Here is a 20,045-nt window from a genome sequence, read left to right as displayed (position 1 = left end):
TAAGTAAATCTGATTATATTGAAATGAGTTTTATTTAGGGCATAAAACCCAACAGTACCCTGGTGTCCGCTCTCCACCACCCCTTGCACCTTGGTGCTAAGTGAGCTACTACTAGTCAGTGGGACTAGTAGGGCGGGCATCTGAGGACCACGAAGGGACTCATATGTCTCCATGAGTTGGAGTACTCATGGACATTATCGGGCCGACCCGGTAGTGCGTCGAAGAATGCCGCCGGAGGTTCACAGGTACGTTTCCCTTGGCTTGCCGGTATGCCGCTTGCACGGGACGTGGCCTAGATCCTCCAAGAGACGTTGTGGCGCGCCTAGGCCACGAGTCTCAACACGAGATGACACGGGTAGTCATTCGTGGGCTAGCTTGCATGCACACATGGGACGGATGCACCATGTTGCTAAGGGACAGAGGTCTAATGTATGCAACTAGTTTGGTGGCTTGTCTTAAGGGCCTGCTAACATGCATGGAGGCATGGCATCTTGAGGATTGGTCCATGGACGTATGGGATTCCTTAGGCAACGAGGGAGACTGTTCGGACAATATCAAATGGGGCATGATAGAAGCGTTGGCACGTTGGCTTGGTGTTGGCATCTTGCCACACATGCTACCTTGGTTACGAGTGACAAGGTGAGCGTCGATGTTGGGATTTGTCTTACCATGGTGGGAACCTATGGACAGTGTGAGTATCTTGGCTAGAGAGCCTCGATGCATGGATGCACTCATGGATGCTTGCGAGCATGACTCGGCGGGAGTTGTTCGAGAGACGAAAGTGTGCACGAAGCACACGGTCGCGCGAAAAATGAGCCCATTGTTACTCGGATGGTTGGAAGGCTGACCTTGGCTTAGAGAAGTCAAGGTGCCGCACGGGTGTGCCGCTGCCTGAAAAGGTGAGCCCGTGACACTAGCCAATCGAAACGCGACATGTCGAGAAGGTGTTAGGCACCACTAGTGCCTAATAGCAATGCTCAAAATAAAATTCCCCTTGAATTTTGAATACAATCTAAAATTATGAATCATCTCATTAATGGTCCTAAAATTCCTCATTCTTATTGAAACAATACACTGCGTTCATATATTTTACTTTAAAAATAAATTGAATGCAACAAATTGAGAGATATATATTTTAATCTAAAAAAATAAAGAAGATATATATTTTTAATCTAAAAAATAAAGAAATTTCCCTCTCTACTTCATTTTCCTAATGTTTTTCGTAATCACTTGTTCTTCTTTTTTTTTTCTGAAAAAATTGGTTATATCTTATCATTATATAAAAAATATGATTTTTCTATTTATTTTTAACAGAATCCAAATGAAACTTTTTATTAGTAAATTAACCATATTTGGTGGCATGGAACGACCAAAAACAATCATTAGTGTAAATTGAATATAGTTTTTTTTCTAAAAAAAAAATAAACTAAAAAGATTATAAACGATAAAATTTTACAAAACAAAAATTTAAAGCATTTTCTTTTTTTTTTTGACAATGAACAAAAATTTAAAGCATTAAAACGTAAATTTAATATAGTTATTTTACAAATTTTACAATTTAATATAGTGCAATTTTATTTATTTATTTATTTTTATAAAATATTTTCCTAATATTATTATTATTATTATATCCGATTCCATCTCATCTCATCTTATCCGAATCTAATCAATTCAATTATGTAAAAGCAAAAAAAAAAAAGGCATTATTCTATAACACTCACCTTTTCCTAATCTCACTTTAAATATAATTTAAAAAGATAATATTTATTAATTAGTCCCCCAACCAAGCATATTTACTATATATATATATATTTCTATCATAAAAACAGAATTATAAATTATCGTTAATGTTTGTTATATTCTTTCTCCTCTGTTTCTTCAGATTCATAACAAAGAGAAAGATTGCGAGGAATTGAATCAATGGCTAAACACGAAGATCTTCCAATCCCAATCTACTCAACTTTGGACCCTGTTTATGGCCATGGATCTCAACTCGAAGAAGCTCAGGCTCGATTTCACCGTTTAAAAGCTAAATTTCTTGACCTCTTTGGTCATCCTCCTCAAATCTTCGCTCGTTCTCCAGGTTTTCATTTTTTGATTCCATCTCTCTCTCTCTCTATCTCTTTCCCTATATATATATATGTTGTTTGTGTAAATGAATTAGCAAAAGTAATGATTGATTATTGTTTGAATGCATAGGGAGAGTGAATTTGATTGGAGAACATATAGATTACGAAGGGTACTCTGTGTTGCCAATGGCGATAAGGCAAGACACTATCATCGCAATTCGAAGGCGCGATGATGATGATGATGAGACTGAGAAGCTTTTAAGAATCGCCAATGTCAATGATAATAAGTACCAACTTTGCACTTATCCTGCTGATCCAAATCAGGTAATGATTTTATTATAGGCCTAATATGTATGAGTATATGTAATAATAATTATTAGAGTATTGAAAAATCAAAAAAGAAATGTTTGTTGTGCAGGAAATTGACTTGAAAAATCATAAATGGGGCCACTATTTCATTTGTGGGTACAAAGGATATTATGAATACTCTAAATCAAAGGGTGTAAAAGTTGATGAGACAGTTGGACTTGATGTTCTTGTTGATGGAACTGTTCCTACAGGTGGTGTTGATTGTAGTTGAATTTCATTAATTTATGGAATAATTATGTTTTTAAAGATAAATTCTTATGATTATTAGTTTATGTTTTATATATATATATATAGGTTCTGGGTTATCAAGTTCTGCAGCATTTGTTTGCTCTTCCACTATTGCTATTATGGCTGCTTTTGATGTGAACTTTCCAAAGGTATGCTCTTTTCTTTTCCCACTAATCTTTCTTTTTCTTTATAGTAAACACATCTAATTGATAATCCTTTTTGCCTAACATAATTTCATTGCTCAACAGAAAGAAATTGCACAGCTTACTTGTGAATGTGAACGACACATTGGAACACAATCTGGTGGGATGGATCAGGTAATTTATATATATCTACCTATACAGTCACATATATGTATTTTATATAATTATGAAGTTGGTTTCACTAGTCTAAAATTTGGTGAATTATGTTGAAATAATGACCTGCCAAATTGCTGTAATTACTTTTACCATTTGGTCTAGAGCCATGAAATGAAGCAAGAACTTTCCAATACGAGTACTAGCTAACTTGTTGTGTAATGTCACTCTATTATCAAATGAAAAAATATTGTTGAGTCTGGGATGATTATGAGCTAATATGTATTTCTATTTGAGGCATTGGTTCTTTTATGCTATATGTAACTGTAGCAACATGAATTGATAATCCTCTATATTAATTATGGCTTCAATTTGACAGGCAATATCTGTGATGGCTAAAAGTGGGTTTGCAGAGCTTATTGATTTCAACCCTATCCGTGCTACGGATGTGCAATTACCCGCTGGTGGAACTTTTGTTATTGCGCATTCTTTAGCAGAATCTCAAAAAGCAGTCACTGCTGCAACAAATTACAACAACAGGGTTGTTGAATGTCGCTTAGCGGCTGTAAGTTTAATATAATATTACACAAGTGAAATGCTATTATTTTTTTTAAAAAAAAATCTCAAAATATTAAAATTGCTGATTGTTCTGTTTCACACATCTCTTGAAGATTGTGCTTGGGATAAAGCTTGGGTTGAAACCACAAGAAGCAATATCAAATGTCAAAACCCTTTCTGATGTTGAAGGATTGTGTTTGGAATTTGCTGGTACTCATGGTTCATCAGATCCTCTCCTGGCCCTCAAGGTACTATTGAATTTGTCATTTATTGATTGGGTTATCCTTATATTAATAAGGATTTATTTAAAAACCACAATGTTATTTAGAAATTAATTAATTAAATCCCTATTGTTAAGATTATTATTTTATATATATTATGATAAAACAAGAATATAAGGATTATATTTAGTGGTTAGTACATACTAATTATGTTCAAACATGTTGATTAATGATGAAGTTTTTTTCTTAATGAAAACATGCAAAATATATATTTTAATGTAAGAATACAACATCGGCCATAAATTTGGTGATGCCTTAGGCAATGTGACCTTTTGAGCAACTTCTATTAAAATATTTGAGTTTTGTAATTTGTTGTCTCATTTCTTTTTATTTGTTTTTCAATTATTTGAAGGAATATCTGAAAGAGGAGCCTTACACAACCCAAGATATAGAACAAATTGTTGAAGAGAATCTATCATCAATTTTTAAAGATTCCCCATCTTCATTAGATGTGTTAAAAGCTGCAACACACTTCAAATTATATCAGGTGAATAATCGTAAACATATATAAAATAAATTTGTTCTTGTCTAGCATATATATGTTCTCCATGACATCATAACAAACAAACTCACTCACTTGTTTTTTATTAGAGAGCATCTCATGTGTACTCTGAAGCCAAACGAGTCCATGCTTTCAAGGACACTGTATATTCAAATTTGAGGTACATCATATCATTTATAGCTGTTATTTATGAATTTTTAGATGCCAATCTTCCCCATTAATATTTTTTTATATGATAAACTGTTGTTTCAGTGAAGAGGACATATTGAAAAAACTTGGGGATCTAATGAACGAGAGCCACTATAGCTGCAGTGTTAAATACGAGTGCAGGTACCAATAGAATACTGTTAATACTATTTGATCATATCATGTACCTAAATTTAAATACAGTGTTGATATAATGATATTTTGGTTTCGTGTAATTAACTATAGTTGCCCGGAGTTGGAAGAACTTGTAAGCATTTGTCGTAAGTATGGTGCTCTTGGGGCAAGGCTTACCGGAGCTGGATGGGGAGGTTGTGCAGTTGCTTTGGTGAAAGAGAATATTGTCCCACAATTTATTCTCAACTTAAAGGTTAGTGTATTAATTAATAATACCTATGTTTTCAGATATATGATTATATATATATATATAACATCAAATGTATATGTGTATGTTTTTCAGGAGCATTACTACCAGTCTAGGATTGAGAAAGGAGTGATTAGTAATAATGATCTTGGTCTTTATGTGTTTGCTTCCAAGCCTTCCAGTGGTGCTGCTATTTTTAAGTTTTAATTATTTTGTTTTAGTTTAGTATAGTAACTAATTTTATTCACTATATTTTGTGATTTCACATAATTTTTAACTTATAAATAAATGTATATCTTTCTCCATAGATGAGGAGATTTAAGAAAGGAATAATTACCACTATTTTTTTTGTAAAAATTGTTCAAACATTTTTTTGTTCACATTTTACGGGATTTTATAAAAACAATACGAAAACAATAATAATCTTACATAAAAGTGACAAGAAAATAACAAACAATCAATAGCAAATACAACATAAAAATACATCAAAAAATGTATTTTCTATCAATAAAATTATAACAATTATAGAAATAGTTAAAAATTATGTGCAATAGTATTTTTGTAATTTTTTTTGTTATTGTTTCTATGTAAATTTATCTGACTTTTTTCTTTCTTTCTCTTCTCTTTATTTATTTTTTTTTTTTATCATTTTTCTTTTCCAATTCTCTCTCTCCCTCTACCTCTCTCTCTTCACACTATTTTTTATTTTTATATACATTTTTGAAAAAAAAAAATACAGTATTTTTTAAAAAAAATTCCATCCTAGAAAATTTTTAGAGTAGAAAGTAAATGACATAATTAATTATACATTTGACAATATGGCTAACCTCTGATTAAATTTTATCAAAAAAATTTGAATTTAAGGTACCAAATAGGTATGATTTTAAAATACAGGATACGAAATAAGTATTATTAAAAATACAAATTATCAAACTTGTAGTTAGATAAAACACAGGGTATCAAATCAAACTTGTAGTTAGATAAAACACAGGGTATCAAATGTGTAGATACCATAATAAAATTATAAAATTAGAAAGTAATCTTTTTTTTTTTAATTAATAATATACAAGGTGGATGGTAGATGTAGATGAAAGTTAACGGAAATGTTAGTGCATGTTTGGCATCATAACTAAAAAACTGTTTTTTATTTTTAAAAATAAAAAAATTATTTTTTGAAAACAATTTGGCTTGTTTGGCCTTATTTTTTGAAAACAGTTTTCAGAAAACAAAGTTACAAAAAACAAGGTGCATGTTTGGCATCATAACTAAAAAACTGTTTTTTGTTTTTAAAAATAGAAAATTGTTTTTAAAAATAATTTGGCTTGTTTGGCCTTGCTTTTTAAAAACAGTTTTCAAAAAACAAAGTTACAAAAAACAAGAATTTTGAAAACAACAAAATGTTGTTTTCTGTTTTAAAAACCAATTCACTTTTGGTCCATATTGTTTTTAAAAATCACTAACCAAACGTGACTTGTGTTTTAAAAACTTCAAAAACTATTTTTTGTTCTCATTTCTAAAAATAATTTTTTAAAACAAAAAACAAAAAACAATACCAAACATGCTCAAGAATTTTGAAATGTTGTTTTCTGTTTTAAAAACCAATTCACTTTTAGTCAATATTGTTTTTAAAAAACACTAACCAAACATGACTTGTTTTTAAAAACTTCAAAAACTATTTTTTGTTTTCATTTCTAAAAACAATTTTTTGAAAATAAAAAATAAAAAATAATACCAAACATGCTCTTAATCTCCAGTTAGTTTTCATTAAAAGAAAAAGGAAATGTTAAAAAAAAATTATTAAATTAAGAATTTTATTATATAGCCACATTTTATATAGAGAAGATATTATGGGTATTAAAAACTAAAAATCTAATTCTAAACTTATCACCAATTAATAGTGTAATTTTGCAAATATTTAAAAAAATATATTATTATTAATTGATGAAATCTTAGAAAGTATAGATTTTTTTAGTAAAGCTATATAAATGGTGTATAAATATCAATTTAATAGGAATAAAGGTGGCAGGTTGTTGGACTTGGCCCACATTGTGGCTTTCATGTATAAGAAAGCCCACGTGGTTTTCACTTTCATATCTAAACAATCGAAATGCATTTGACCATTTATTTAGGGGCCCATTCATTGTTTATTTTTAATCCATTGAATCAGGTCATAGTGATGTAGTTTTATAATAGGAATAATTACATAAGACACTATTTTTTGTAAAATATTTACATTTTTACGTTCAAAGAATGTTTTTTTACATTTTGTAGAGTTTTCTAAAAAATAACACAAAAACAACATAAAATCAACAAGAAAACAACATAAAAGTAACATGAAAATAACATCAAAATAACAACAAAAAAACAATAAAAAATAACATACATATAACAAAAAATTAACAACAAATAAACAAAATTTCAACATAAAAAGACCGTATTTTATGTAAATAAAATCAAAAAAATCGTAAAAATATTTAAAATTTCGTGAAACCGTATTTTTGTTGTTTTTTTGTTGTTTGTGTGCATTTGTGAAATTAACTCTTTATAATATTTATAAGGGATAATTGCGGCATAAGTCCCCAAAAAGTCTAGTTTGATACAGATAAATCCTCAACCACAAAAATTGACGGTAATAGTCCCTAAGGTCACCATTTTTGTTTGTCTGTTACTACCTAAGTTAACTGTTCCGCTTGTGTATTTTAATATGCCACGTGTTGAAGTATTAGTGGTCCACATCATAATTTTAAATAAAAATAATTTAAAAAATAAAAAATTATTAAAAAGTAAAAACATCAATTATTTTTTTCATTTTCTTTTTTTTTTTCCAGTTTTCTTCGAACTGTAATGCTCCGACTACCCTCGACCCAAATGGACTACCGAGAATTCAAAAACTCCCAAAGCTCTCTCATTCTCCATCTCCTCAATCGTGCCGAGGTTGGGTTGTTCTTCTGCCATTGACGAAGCTTTGCCTTTCGTCGTCAAAAATGGAGGCCACCACCACAGATCTAGTCTTCACAGTCGAAGACCACCAAGAGTTCATCTCCTCCTCGCGCATACACCTCGGATCTGGCCTTTATGGTTGAAGGTGAACCTAGATCTATGTGAACCCCAATCCCCTCATTCTCCTTGTCGTCCCAACTTCGTAGTCGACCCAAGAGACTCCCAACAGGTTTCAAATATTCTAGTGATTGAACATATTTCTTTTAAGTATGCATTTAGAATTGTTTGAGTGATTGAGCATTGATTTTTTTTCTGTAATTGTTTGTGCAGATTTTTTTCTGTGAAAAAGATGAGTTGTATATGTTTCTTAAGGGGATGATTTTTCAGACTTAAAAATAGTTATTGATTTAGAGATTGAGTTGGATATTTTTTTTTAGGAAGATGATGAATTTTTGATTGCTGTTGTATATTGCTGTTAGAGAAGAAACTAAAAAAAGATTAATTGTATACTGCAATTGGAGAAGAAACGAAAAAAAAACAGAAAAAAATGAAAAAATATTAATGTTTTTAATTTTTATATTATTTTTAATTCAAATTATGATTTGAACGAATAATATTTCAATACGTAGCATTTTTAACACACACAAACGTATCCGTTAACTTAGGTAGTAACGGACAAACAAAAATGGTGACCTTAGGGACTATCACCGCCAATTTTTGAGGTTGAGGATTTATCTGCATCAAACTGGACTTTTTGGGGACTTACGCCGCAATTATCCCTATTTATAATTATTACATGACTTAAATTAAAAAAAGTAGTGACAAAAATATTTTATTTTATGATTTTGTTGCAGTCATACTTTTTTTTTATCATCAAGTGTTAATTCGCGACATATTATTAGACCACGAATTAAATAAATTAAAGAAATATGTCGTTGCATGCTAAGCTGACACTTAACGAACTTAATTAGTACTTAACAACCAAAAAAGGATACGATTACAAAAAATTGTAAGATAAAATACTTTTACTGTCACTTTTTATTAGAATTATATGTATAACAATTAGAAATATTAAGAGAGTTTTGCTGCAAATATCGCTTTTATAAAATTATAATAACAAGAAAAAAAAGCATGATAAAAAAATCAAAAGAATTTGAAAATAAATTCAAATTATATTTGGTTGTTATTATGTGTTAGTTTAGTTGAATAAACAAAATAAATAAATTTGGATTTAATTTCATTCTCTATAGTTGAAAGTGTTTTTTTTTATCATTGTTTATAAAATAATTATTCTTAAGGAGGAAAAATTAAAAATTAATTAATTTTATATTAAATTTTAGTTTAATCCTAATTTTACTATTGTTTTCATTTTTTTTTTCTTCTTTTAGTTTCTTTATTCTCAACCAAAGAACCATTAATAGGAATGATCATATTATAATAAAAATAGAAGCATAAGTAAAATGGACCACTAAATACTCATATGGTATCATATGCCTTATCAAAATATTGATTGGCTTTATGTTTTTTTTTTTTTTCTTTGAGAGAAAGCATGTATTTAATTAAATAAAATCAGCTGGTACAGGAGTACTAATAAATATAAGACAAGCATCCGTCCACAATTGAACTCCTATCGAAGTAGTAACAGACTTTACTAGTGCATGGACCACGCCATTCGCATCACTCGAGATAGTATAGCAAGAACCACCACCACTAGCAGCTAAAAGAGATTTAATCTCCTCAACAATTGGTTTAAACATAATAATAGAATTAGGATTATTAATCTAAGAGCTCACAATAGATTGGCGTTATGTTTTTAATAATACTCATTTGGTACGGATTAATTTGAAATTATACATATTTAATATTTTGTTATACCTAATTTTGAATAAATAAAAAAAATCAATTTTATGATTTTGACCAATACTTGTAAAGGCCAAATTGTTAGACTTTTATTTGGGCTTACATTAAATTTTATTGGTTTTGTTAAAGCTTGGGTTGATTGGATAGTTCTTTGCTGTGTTAGCCCATGTTGTTGATGATCAATTGTTAATGGGCTTAGCATCTGTGAGTAAAGTCTAGGTGAAGCAGAAGTGTGGGCTTTTCTAGTTGACTGAAGCCTTTGATGAGCAGGCCTAGCCCAACTAGGGTTTTGTAGCTAAGTCCCCTCCCTAACTCTATAAATACATATTGTCTCATCACAATTGTATACCTTTTGATAATCAGATAAAATAAACTGCTTCTGATTTAGAGATCTAGGGAGGAAGACTTAGTTGATAGTATTGCACTATCGAATTGGAGTAACTGCTGTGGATCAATCAGAGATAATTGCTATGGATCAATCAGGTACACATACCTAATTATTATATCTTATTATTGTGTTCTATGTTATATACAAATAGATCTTGGGTTAATTGTTAATTTATTTAACATGTGGTATCAGATTGCCTATTGTATATGATTTAGAACCTATAATTAGTATAATTAATTTGTATATGTTAATTATCCATAATTTCATATTAATTTCGTTATTATTTTATGTTGAATTTTTTGTTTTTAAATCTTAAAACTTTAGGGGTTTTGTTTATTATTAAATTCTCGTTCTATTGATATATTATATGCATGAAATCATTGTGTATATTAAGAGAATTTTAATTTTAAAGTTTTAGGGTTTATATGATTATAATGTGAAATTATAATGTGTATTTTGATTTTATTGTTTTTAATCTAAAATTGATTATAGATATCTCATTATTAATTGTTTATGAATGTTCTTGAATGATTAATTTTGTATTTTGATTAAGATTGATATTCCAAATCAATTTTTTTTTTATGTTCTTTATTTTTGGATAGCTTTTCTTTAGATCTATTGTTTTTTAGCAATTAATAGCCGAAATTAGACTTAGATTGATTAAAAATTCCATCCCGACCGAAACCCATGAAAAATCTGGTGTTTTTGTCGAATTTTGGCCGGTTTTTCACGCCAGACCCGATTGGAGGCAACCGGGTCGCGTGACCCGACTGAAGCGACCCGCCCAAGGAAGAAGAAGCAGCCCAGCCGCGAAGCCCACTCGCTCAAGTGGCGTGTGGGGGCGCGTGCGGCCGCGTGGGTTGTCGTTTTTCGACGTTTTTTTTTTCCAGCGTGCTTAGAATTTAATTTATGATTTTTAATTAATTTTTTGACTCCGTTTAATAATTATTATTATTTTAATGATAATTATGTAGTTAAAAAATTATTAAAAATATTTTTTGATAATTTTTCGAAATTTGTCAATCATAGAAAATTTTTTGAGTTTCTTCTCGTTCCATAAGACATAGTCACTCTCTTATTTAATTCATTTTGACTATGTAGTCTCCACCAATTTTCTTATATTCACATCTTTTAATTATTTGTTGTTCTAAAATTATAAAACTTGGTTGTTTGATCCAAAAATAATGTGTTATGGTGGACACTTTATTTTTTGCTTATCAATATAATAAAAGCAATTATATATCTCTTTTGGAAATTTGGTTGAAAATTATTAATTTTCAATGATTGTTTTATCACCAAATTTCACATGTTGAAGAAAATATTATATTTTTGGTTGACTATATGTGTAATTACTTGCCCAAAGGTAGTATTTACATATATTAGTTCACATTCCATGAAGTGAGTTAATATTAAATGTATATATTTTAATTATTTGCCCAAAGGTAATAATTTAAATATATAAATTTATTATTATTTTTTACTTGAATTAATACATATTTTTAAGAAATTTATTTGCCCAAAGGTAATAAAATTCTTAAATGATATGTATTTTTTCTTTGTTGTTAACTTCATGAAGGTAGATCATGTGTGTGTTATATTCTCACCCCAAAGGGGAGTTTATAATGACCAGTTGATTCTACAATATTTTCTAATACATTGCTCATATTGCTTATTCAAGTTTTAATTTTTGAATTTTTTTCAGTCTCCTTTTCTATGAACAACAATAATGCTTCCATCCATATTTTTAATGCTTCCAACTACAAGACATGGAAACGAGATGTGGAATTTACTTTAGGCATAATGGATTTGGACTTGTGCCTACGAGAAGAAAAACCTACTGATCTTACTGAGAACTCATCATGCACAATGGGAAAAGTCAAGTCGTCTTAGTCTTCTTACTATGAAAAGATCCATTCCTGAACATCTATTGAGTGGTTTGCCAGACACTACAAATGCCAAAGAGTTTTTCAATGCTGTAGAAAAATTATACGACACTGGTGAAAACGCCTTGAAATTTGGACATCTTATGGATGAAATGACAACCATTAAGTATGATGAATTAAAAGGAGTGCGAGATTTTATTCTGAAATTGGTGAATGTTCAGTCCAAGTTAAAAGATCATAATATTCCTCTTCCTGACTCTTTCATTATTCATCGAGCTCTTCATGCTCTTCCCCGCCTCTTTCGGCTAATCAAGACAAAACCTACAACACTTACAATCAAACATGGACTATCAGCGACCTAATTTCTCAGTGTGTAGCTGAAGAAAGCAAGCTTAAAAGGGAGAAGAATGAATCTGCTAACTATGTTTCTCACCTCAAGCCCAACAAAGGAAAAGGAAAATTCAAGAATAAAAATGATGGTGCTACTAAACAGAATGGTAATGGTAAGGAGCATAAGAATAAACAGAAGAATAACAATGGAAAGTCCAAATACTCTAATGTGAAGTGTTACTTTTGTGAAAAATTGGGGCATCGGAGAACGGACTGTCACAAATTTAAGACTTGGTTAGAAAAGAAGCAAGCACAATCAGGTAATCCATTAGCATGTGTTTGTTTTGAATCTAATCTAGTTGATGTTCCTATTGATTCTTGGTGGTTAGACAGTGGTGCTACTGTTCATGTTTCTGCTTCCTTACAGGGGCTAAGGGATCTCAGGAAGCCAAGTGAGAGGGAGTCCAAGCTTAAAGTGGGCAATGATGTTGGAGTTGACGTTATCTATGTTGGAACATTTATTCTTAAATTACAGTCTCGTGATAAGATTATTCTGAACAATACTTTTTATGTTCCTACTTTTAAAAGGAATTTAGTTTCGCTTCCGCTTTTGGTTAAACAAGGATATTCTTTTCATTTTGCAAATGATAATGTTGACATTATGCTTGACTCTCGAATTATTGGAAATTGCTTTTATTCTGATGGTCTTTACAAGTTGTCATTGGCTCCTTTAGATTCCTCTTTTAATGTTGTGAATACTGTGGGTAAAAGACCTCATATTAAGGAAACATCCTTATTGTTATGGCACAAAAGATTGGGTCATATTTCCAGAGAAAGGGTTGATCGTTTAATTAAATCTGAAATACTTCCTCCTCTTGATGCTTCTGATTGGGATACTTGTGTTGATTGTACTCGTGGAAAATTGACTAAAACAAGAAAGAAGACTGCAAACCGCAGTCAATCTTTATTGGAAATTATCCACACGGACATCAGTGGTCCTTATTCCACCACGTTGTGCAGAAATAAGTATTTTATCACTTTTATCGATGATTTTTCTCGTTATGGATTCACCTTTTTAATTAAAGAAAAATCTGACGCCCTTGATAAACTCAAAATTTTTCGAAATGAGGTTGAGAAACAATTAGGAAGAGTCATCAAAGTTGTTCATTCTGATCGTGGAGGAGAATATTATGGTCGTTATACAGAATTTGAACAACACATGGGGCTTTTTGCAGAGTACTTACAAGAAAATGGTATAGTTGCTCAATACACTATGCCTGGTTCACCTGAGCAAAATGGCGTTGCTGAAAGGAGAAATCGCACTCTCATGGATATGGTTAGAAGTATGATGAGTAGAACAAATCTTCCAGAGTTTTTATGGGGTGAAGCACTTATGACTGCAACTTATATTTTAAATCGTGTTCCCAGTAAATCTGTTCCCAAAACCCCTTTTGAGTTATGGACTGGGCGGAAGCCTAGTCTGAATCATCTTCGTGTATGGGGTTGTCCAGCTGAAGTAAAGATTTATGATCCTAATTTGAAAAAGTTAGATCCGAGAACAAATCGCTGTTATTTCATTGGTTATCCAATGCGCTCAAAAGGCTATCGCTTTTACTGTCCCACTCGTGGTACGCGAATTATTGAATCTCAGACTGCTAAATTTCTGGAATTTGATGTTGCTGAAAAAATTCCTTCAACATCTCTTGAAATGGGGGAGTCCTCTAAAGGAATTTGTATTCCTATGTCATTTTCAAGAGATGATAATAGTAGTCTCCATCCTACTCCAGTTGGTAATGCTCCCATTGTTGATGAATATATTGCTCCCGATATCGAAGATGATGAAGGTCCTATTATTGATGAAGGGCTTGTTAATGATGAAGCTCCTATTGTTAATGAGAATCCTGTCATTGAAGAAATTTCAGTTGTGGAAGATGTTATTCAAAACAATGATCAACAAAGAGAAGTTATTCCAGAAGTACCTACTCTAAGAAGATCTCAGAGACAAAAGAAGTCAACAAAGTGTCATGATAATTTTGTTTATCTTGGAGAAGGAGAATATGATATTGATCATTTTGTGGATCCTGTCACTTTTAGTGAAGCACTTAATAGTCCACAATCTTCAAAATGGTTAGCAGCTACGGATGATGAGATCGACTCCATGAAGAAAAATGGTGTATGGGAGCTAGTTTTATTACCTGATGGTTTTAAACCAATAGGTTGTAAGTGGATTTTAAAGGCTAAAAGGGATAAAAAGGGACAGATTGAAAGGTTTAAAGCGCGTTTAGTGGCTAAAGGCTTTACTCAAAGAGAAGGTATTGATTACACTGAAACTTTCTCACCTGTTTCCACTAAAGATTCATACAGAATTATTATGGCCTTAGTTGCGCATTTTGATTTAGAGTTGCATCAAATGGATGTTAAAACTGCTTTTCTGAATGGAGAATTGAATGAGGAAGTCTATATGTCTCAACCTGAAGGCTACAAGGAGAAAGGAAAAGAACAATTAGTTTGCAAGTTGAAACGATCCATTTATGGTCTCAAACAGGCATCTCGCCAGTGGTACTTGAAGTTTGACAAGGTTGTGACATCGTTTGGTTTCGTAGAGAACAAGTTTGATCAGTGTATTTATATGAAGATCAGTGGGAGTCGTTATATTTTTCTTGTTCTTTACGTAGATGACATTTTACTTGCCGGCGGTGATTTGTCACTACTAAATGAGACCAAAAATTTTCTCGTCTTCCAATTTTGATATGAAAGATCTTGGAGAGGCATCCTATGTTTTGGGGATTGAGATCCATCGTGACAGGAATCGAAAAGTTCTTGGCTTATCTCAAGAAGCTTACATTAATCGTGTGCTCAAAAGGTTCAACATGGATTTGTGTAAAGCAGGTTCACTAAGCAACAATGTCCTAAGAACGACTTGGAAAGAGGAGCAATGAAGAACATCCCTTATGCAAGTGTAGTAGGGAGTTTGATGTATGCTCAGGTTTGCACTCGACCTGACATAGCTTTCGTAGTCAATGTTCTTGGGAGATATTTATCTGATCCTGGCCTTGATCATTGGGTTGCAGCCAAGAAAGTTTTGAGATATTTGCAAAGAACGAAGAGTTTTATGCTTGTGTATAAGCATGTTGACAATCTTCGAGTTGTTGGTTATTCAGATTCTGATTTTGGTGGTTGTGTAGATGATTTAAAGTCAACTTCTGGCTATATTTTCACCTTGGCGAGTGTGCCGCTATTTCTTGGAAGAGTGTCAAACGTACTTTGATCACATCATCTACTATGTATGCTGAGTTTGTTGCATGTTATGGGGCATCTTTGCAAGCTTTGTGGCTGAAGAATTTTATTTCGGAGATACGAGTGGTTGATTCTATTTCCACACCTATGCTAATCTATTGTGATAATAATGATGCTGTTTTCTTTTCAAAGAATAACAAGATTAGTAGTGCTTCTAAACATATGGAAATAAAGTATCTCACTGTCAGAGACTTGGTCAAGAAAGGAGACATTGTCATTGAAAATTGCAAGACCGAGTCGATGTTAGCTGATCCTCTAACCAAAGGGTTAAGTGCCGTGCTGTTTAATAAACATGTTGTTAATATGGGCATTTTAGAATCTTTTGATCTTTTGGGTTAGTGGGAGTTTTGTTTTCTGTTTGTTTTTAGAAATTATTATTTATAATTTTCTGAATAAAGTTATGAACTACATTTTATGTTTCAATATTTTTTATTATTGAATGGATATGTTTTCAATTATGTTTTGTTGTATTCTCGAGAATGATTGAATTGAAAGCATGTGGTTCATATTGTTGTGATCATTGTCTTTTAAATTTATTTGCTTATTGACAATGATATGTTGTTGGCTTAATTCTTTAAGCAAGTTTAGTGACACTTACTTATTTTAAGTGGTGTATGTTTAATTTCACTGGCTTATTTATTAAGCATCACGGTATCAGTGAAATTGAGGACTGATAAGGATATTATGTTATTTTAAATTGATCACATGTTGAACATAATTCCTTACCACACTACTAGACTTATTGACCATGTCGATTTAATACTTTGGTATTTGTGATTATGAATGTCTTTTGTTGAGTTAAAAATAATATGACTGTCATAGTTCATTATCAAAGGTTAAATTGGACCGGTATGTTGAGATGCTATCAGAGAACTATCATTTTTTTTAAAGTGGCCACAAATATTTTCCTGTTGTTCAACCCATGAGTCGTTTTCAAACAAAATTATTTTGATATATAATATATATGTACTAAAATCAATGTAGCCCAAGTAGGAGAATGTTAGACTTTTATTTGGGCTTACATTAAATTTTATTGGTTTTGTTAAAACTTGGGTTGATTGGATAGTTCTTTGCTGTGTTAGCCCATGTTGTTGGTGATCAATTGTTAATGGGCTTAGCATCTGTGAGTAAAGTCTAGGTGAAGCAGAAGTGTGGGCTTTTCTAGTTGACTGAAGCCTTTGATGAGCAGGCCCAGCCCAACTAGGGTTTTGTAGTTAAGTCCCCTCCCTAACTCTATAAATACATATTGTCTCATCACAATTGTATACCTTTTGATAATCAGATAAAATAAACTGCTTCTGATTTAGAGATCTAGGGAGGAAGACTTAGTTGATAGTATTGCACTATCGAATTGGAGTAACTGCTGTGGATCAATCAGAGATAATTGCTATGGATCAATCAGGTACACATACCTAATTATTATATCTTATTATTGTGTTCTATGTTATATACAAATAGATCTTGGGTTAATTGTTAATTTATTTAACACAAATTAGTTAAGATATCTTATTTTATGGCACTATGGCAATTTTAGGAAACTCATAAGAACACTAACTAACCATTTAGTGTCGGACTCACACCCAAATGTGCCCAACCTAAGATTTATGGGGCCGCACAAGAGTTTTCATCCTAGGGGCATCTATTCAACAAGGAAATCAATAAGGCCTTGACTCATTTAGTCATAAAAAGGCTAAAACTTGAACATAAAGTCAAGAATCCGCAAGAAGGCCATTCCCCATGGCATGACCGACCTATGCCATATTTTGGTAGAAAAAGACAGCACAGACCTCTACTCTCAAACCACCAAAGGAAACTTGTCCAAATGTGTTTTCCTAATACCAAGGAGCATAACACAATTGAAAAGAAACTATTTTCCATTTATTATCAAGCCTAGCCGACTTGTGCCACTTCATTGTAAGGGAAGAGAGATTCTTTGCCAAATTTACTTTTTCTACACCAAGACATCAAAATTAAGTGAGCAAAGTCTCAAAGTGGTATAGAAACCACCTAGCCGACTTGTGCCATCTTTGGACACAATGGAGTGGCACAGGTCGACGACATGAGATGGTGAAGTTTTTCTTTGGCCAAGTATATTTCCAACATCAAGGTACCAAAAATGTGACAGTCAGTAGTCCCGTGATCCGTAAGGGGAAATACCGGGTAAGCTGTACAATCCCACACCGCCTGGGGAAGGTCAAGTGGGATGATTCAGAGACTGTGTAGGTATGGGACTACACAGTTGACGAGAGCTTAAATGGATTGATTGGTACTACCTATGTCAACAAGGTGCATCTTGTTTTTCGGTAGCCCATCTCGAAAGAACTCCATAGTTAAGCGAGCTTGACTTGGGAGCAATTTCAGGATGGGTGACCTCCTGGGAAGTTTTCCCAGGAAGCGTGCGAGTGAGGACAAAGCACGCTGGAAACACTCGTGTTGGTCTGTAGGGTCAGTCGCCAATCCAGGAAGCAGCCAGAGTGGCATACTCGTGTATAAGAGCCATTAGTCCGTGGGTGTAAGGGCCCAATGGAGGCTTGAAGCGGGGACGTTACAAAAAATAAGTGAGAAAAGTCACCAAGAGGTGTAGAACACCTATGGCCGACCTGTGCCATCTTTGTGACCCAAAAGATGGCACATGTCTCTCCCACCAATTGACCAATAATTATGTGACCAAAGTATTTTCTAGCATCTATATCATTAAACTAAGCAAGAAACACCATCATAGGCTTCTCACAAACCCTAGTCGACTTGTGCCATCTCCTAGTACCAAAAGATGGCACACGTCTCCTATTAGAGTTTCAGACGTCGAGATGAAGTTTCGGGACCCTGAAACCTACAAAATATGACTCAACATAAACAAAAGTCAAAATACACCCCGAGGTGTCCATAAGCTTGCAAGGCATTTACTAAATTTTGTAATGGACTGGACAAAGCATCAATAACATATCGATTTACCATCGTTAAATTTTAAAAATTGCAATGACAACATCTAGAGCCTTCACATGAAATTTTATCGAAAACTCATCGAGAACACATCAATTTCTTATCAAGAAACCATCAAAAAACACATTTCAGCTAAATTTTTAAAAGCATCAAAAAAACATCGAGAATATATCAAAAATTTCACAATGACAGTTTCAATTAACATTAAATATAATTAGAGACTCTAAGTAATATTAAACTATGCCTTATACAATCCTTTTTACTTTATTTTTTAAAATATATCACTAATATTTTAATTTCTTTATTTTATATCAAATTTTTATATTATACCATACATTATCTTTTATATTTTTTTTTAGGGGAATTACCCCATATACTATTTTTTTAATTTTTTCTTTCAAATTTAGGGTTTGGGTTTCTAAAGTGGTTGCAGTTAGGGGTGGGCATCCGATCCAATCCAACCTTTTTTTCCTCATCCGATCCAATCCAATTAGTAATTGGATTTAGAAAATCATCATCCGATCCAATCCAATTAGACCTCAAAATCCAATCCAATCCAATCCAATTACTAATTAGATTGGATCGGTTTTTTAATTGGATATCCAATTACACACCTAAATTTTAATATTAGCTTAAAAATATAAAGAAAAATACGTAAAAAACTAAGTATCTCTTTTTATTTAAGTTTAATACTTCATAAATATACTATTCTTACAAGTGTATTGTAGCTAAAAGTTTTAAATAATTAAAACAATAACATTTCTACGTAATAAAATAGAACAAAACATCATGAAAATAAATACACTAAACAATCAAGTGTTACAAATTCAACCTACAAAAAAATGTAATAAAAATATAATAAATATTTATTATATTTTTTAATATTTTTTATTATATAAATAATTTTTTAATATAGATAAATGTAATTAGATTGGATCGGTTTTTAATTGGATTTTGAGATTGACATCCAATAACCGATCCAATCCAATTATAATCCAACTTTTAGCATCCAATCCAATCCAATTGTAATTGGATATCCAACTTTTTGTAATTGGATTGGATTGGATCGGTTCGGTTCAATTGGATTGGATGATGCCCACCCCTAACTAGCACTGCAATAGGGGTTTCTATACGATTTTTTGTTGCAATTTAGGTTGCAGCGCTAGTTGCAATAGGGATTTCGATGTAGAATTTCGTAAAAATACAAAAAAAAAAAAAAAAGAAAAAAAACTATTTTAAAGTGTAAAATAAAAAATGCCCTTTTTTTTTATAATTATGAAATAATATATATTTTTTAATATGAATGTATATAATACACATAACAAAACAAGAATAAAATACTATTTATATATTATTAAAATATGTTTAAAGGAGGAATAGTCCTTCTTTACCTATTACATTCTTTATATGATTTTTTAAAATACATCACTTGATGGAGCATTATTTTTGCACTTTTCCACCTCTTCTCTTATTTATTTTAAAGAAAAATTAATTTTAAAAAAGCTATTATGAGTGCTCTTAAAGAAGAGATATATT

At 31.7% G+C, this 20,045-nt stretch overlaps 1 protein-coding gene across 2 annotated transcripts; it reads left to right on the top strand.

Annotated features, from left to right (window-relative positions):
- Positions 1 to 1,749: 1,749 nt before the first annotated feature.
- Positions 1,750 to 5,228, top strand: LOC115723314 (galactokinase). 2 transcript variants are annotated; one of them, XM_030652752.2, is made up of 12 exons: positions 1,750 to 2,083; positions 2,200 to 2,393; positions 2,488 to 2,629; positions 2,733 to 2,815; positions 2,915 to 2,983; positions 3,342 to 3,527; positions 3,634 to 3,768; positions 4,154 to 4,288; positions 4,393 to 4,463; positions 4,556 to 4,633; positions 4,736 to 4,877; positions 4,968 to 5,228. In XM_030652752.2, the coding sequence occupies exons 1-12, from the start codon at positions 1,921 to 1,923 to the stop codon at positions 5,076 to 5,078; spliced, it is 1,509 nt and encodes a 502-aa protein (XP_030508612.2). In that variant the 5' UTR covers positions 1,750 to 1,920; the 3' UTR covers positions 5,079 to 5,228. The 2 variants fall into 2 exon arrangements, with proteins under 2 accessions (XP_030508612.2, XP_060961095.1); XM_061105112.1 differs by having other exon boundaries at positions 1,775 to 2,083; positions 4,736 to 5,228.
- The last annotated feature ends 14,817 nt before the right edge of the window (positions 5,229 to 20,045 follow it).

This window comes from Cannabis sativa, chromosome 9 (genome assembly GCF_029168945.1).
Source record: "Cannabis sativa cultivar Pink pepper isolate KNU-18-1 chromosome 9, ASM2916894v1, whole genome shotgun sequence".
In the NCBI taxonomy this organism is placed as follows: domain Eukaryota; kingdom Viridiplantae; phylum Streptophyta; class Magnoliopsida; order Rosales; family Cannabaceae; genus Cannabis; species Cannabis sativa.
Note: the sequence above shows the minus strand (reverse complement) of the source record. Positions and strands in the feature narration are given on the sequence as shown.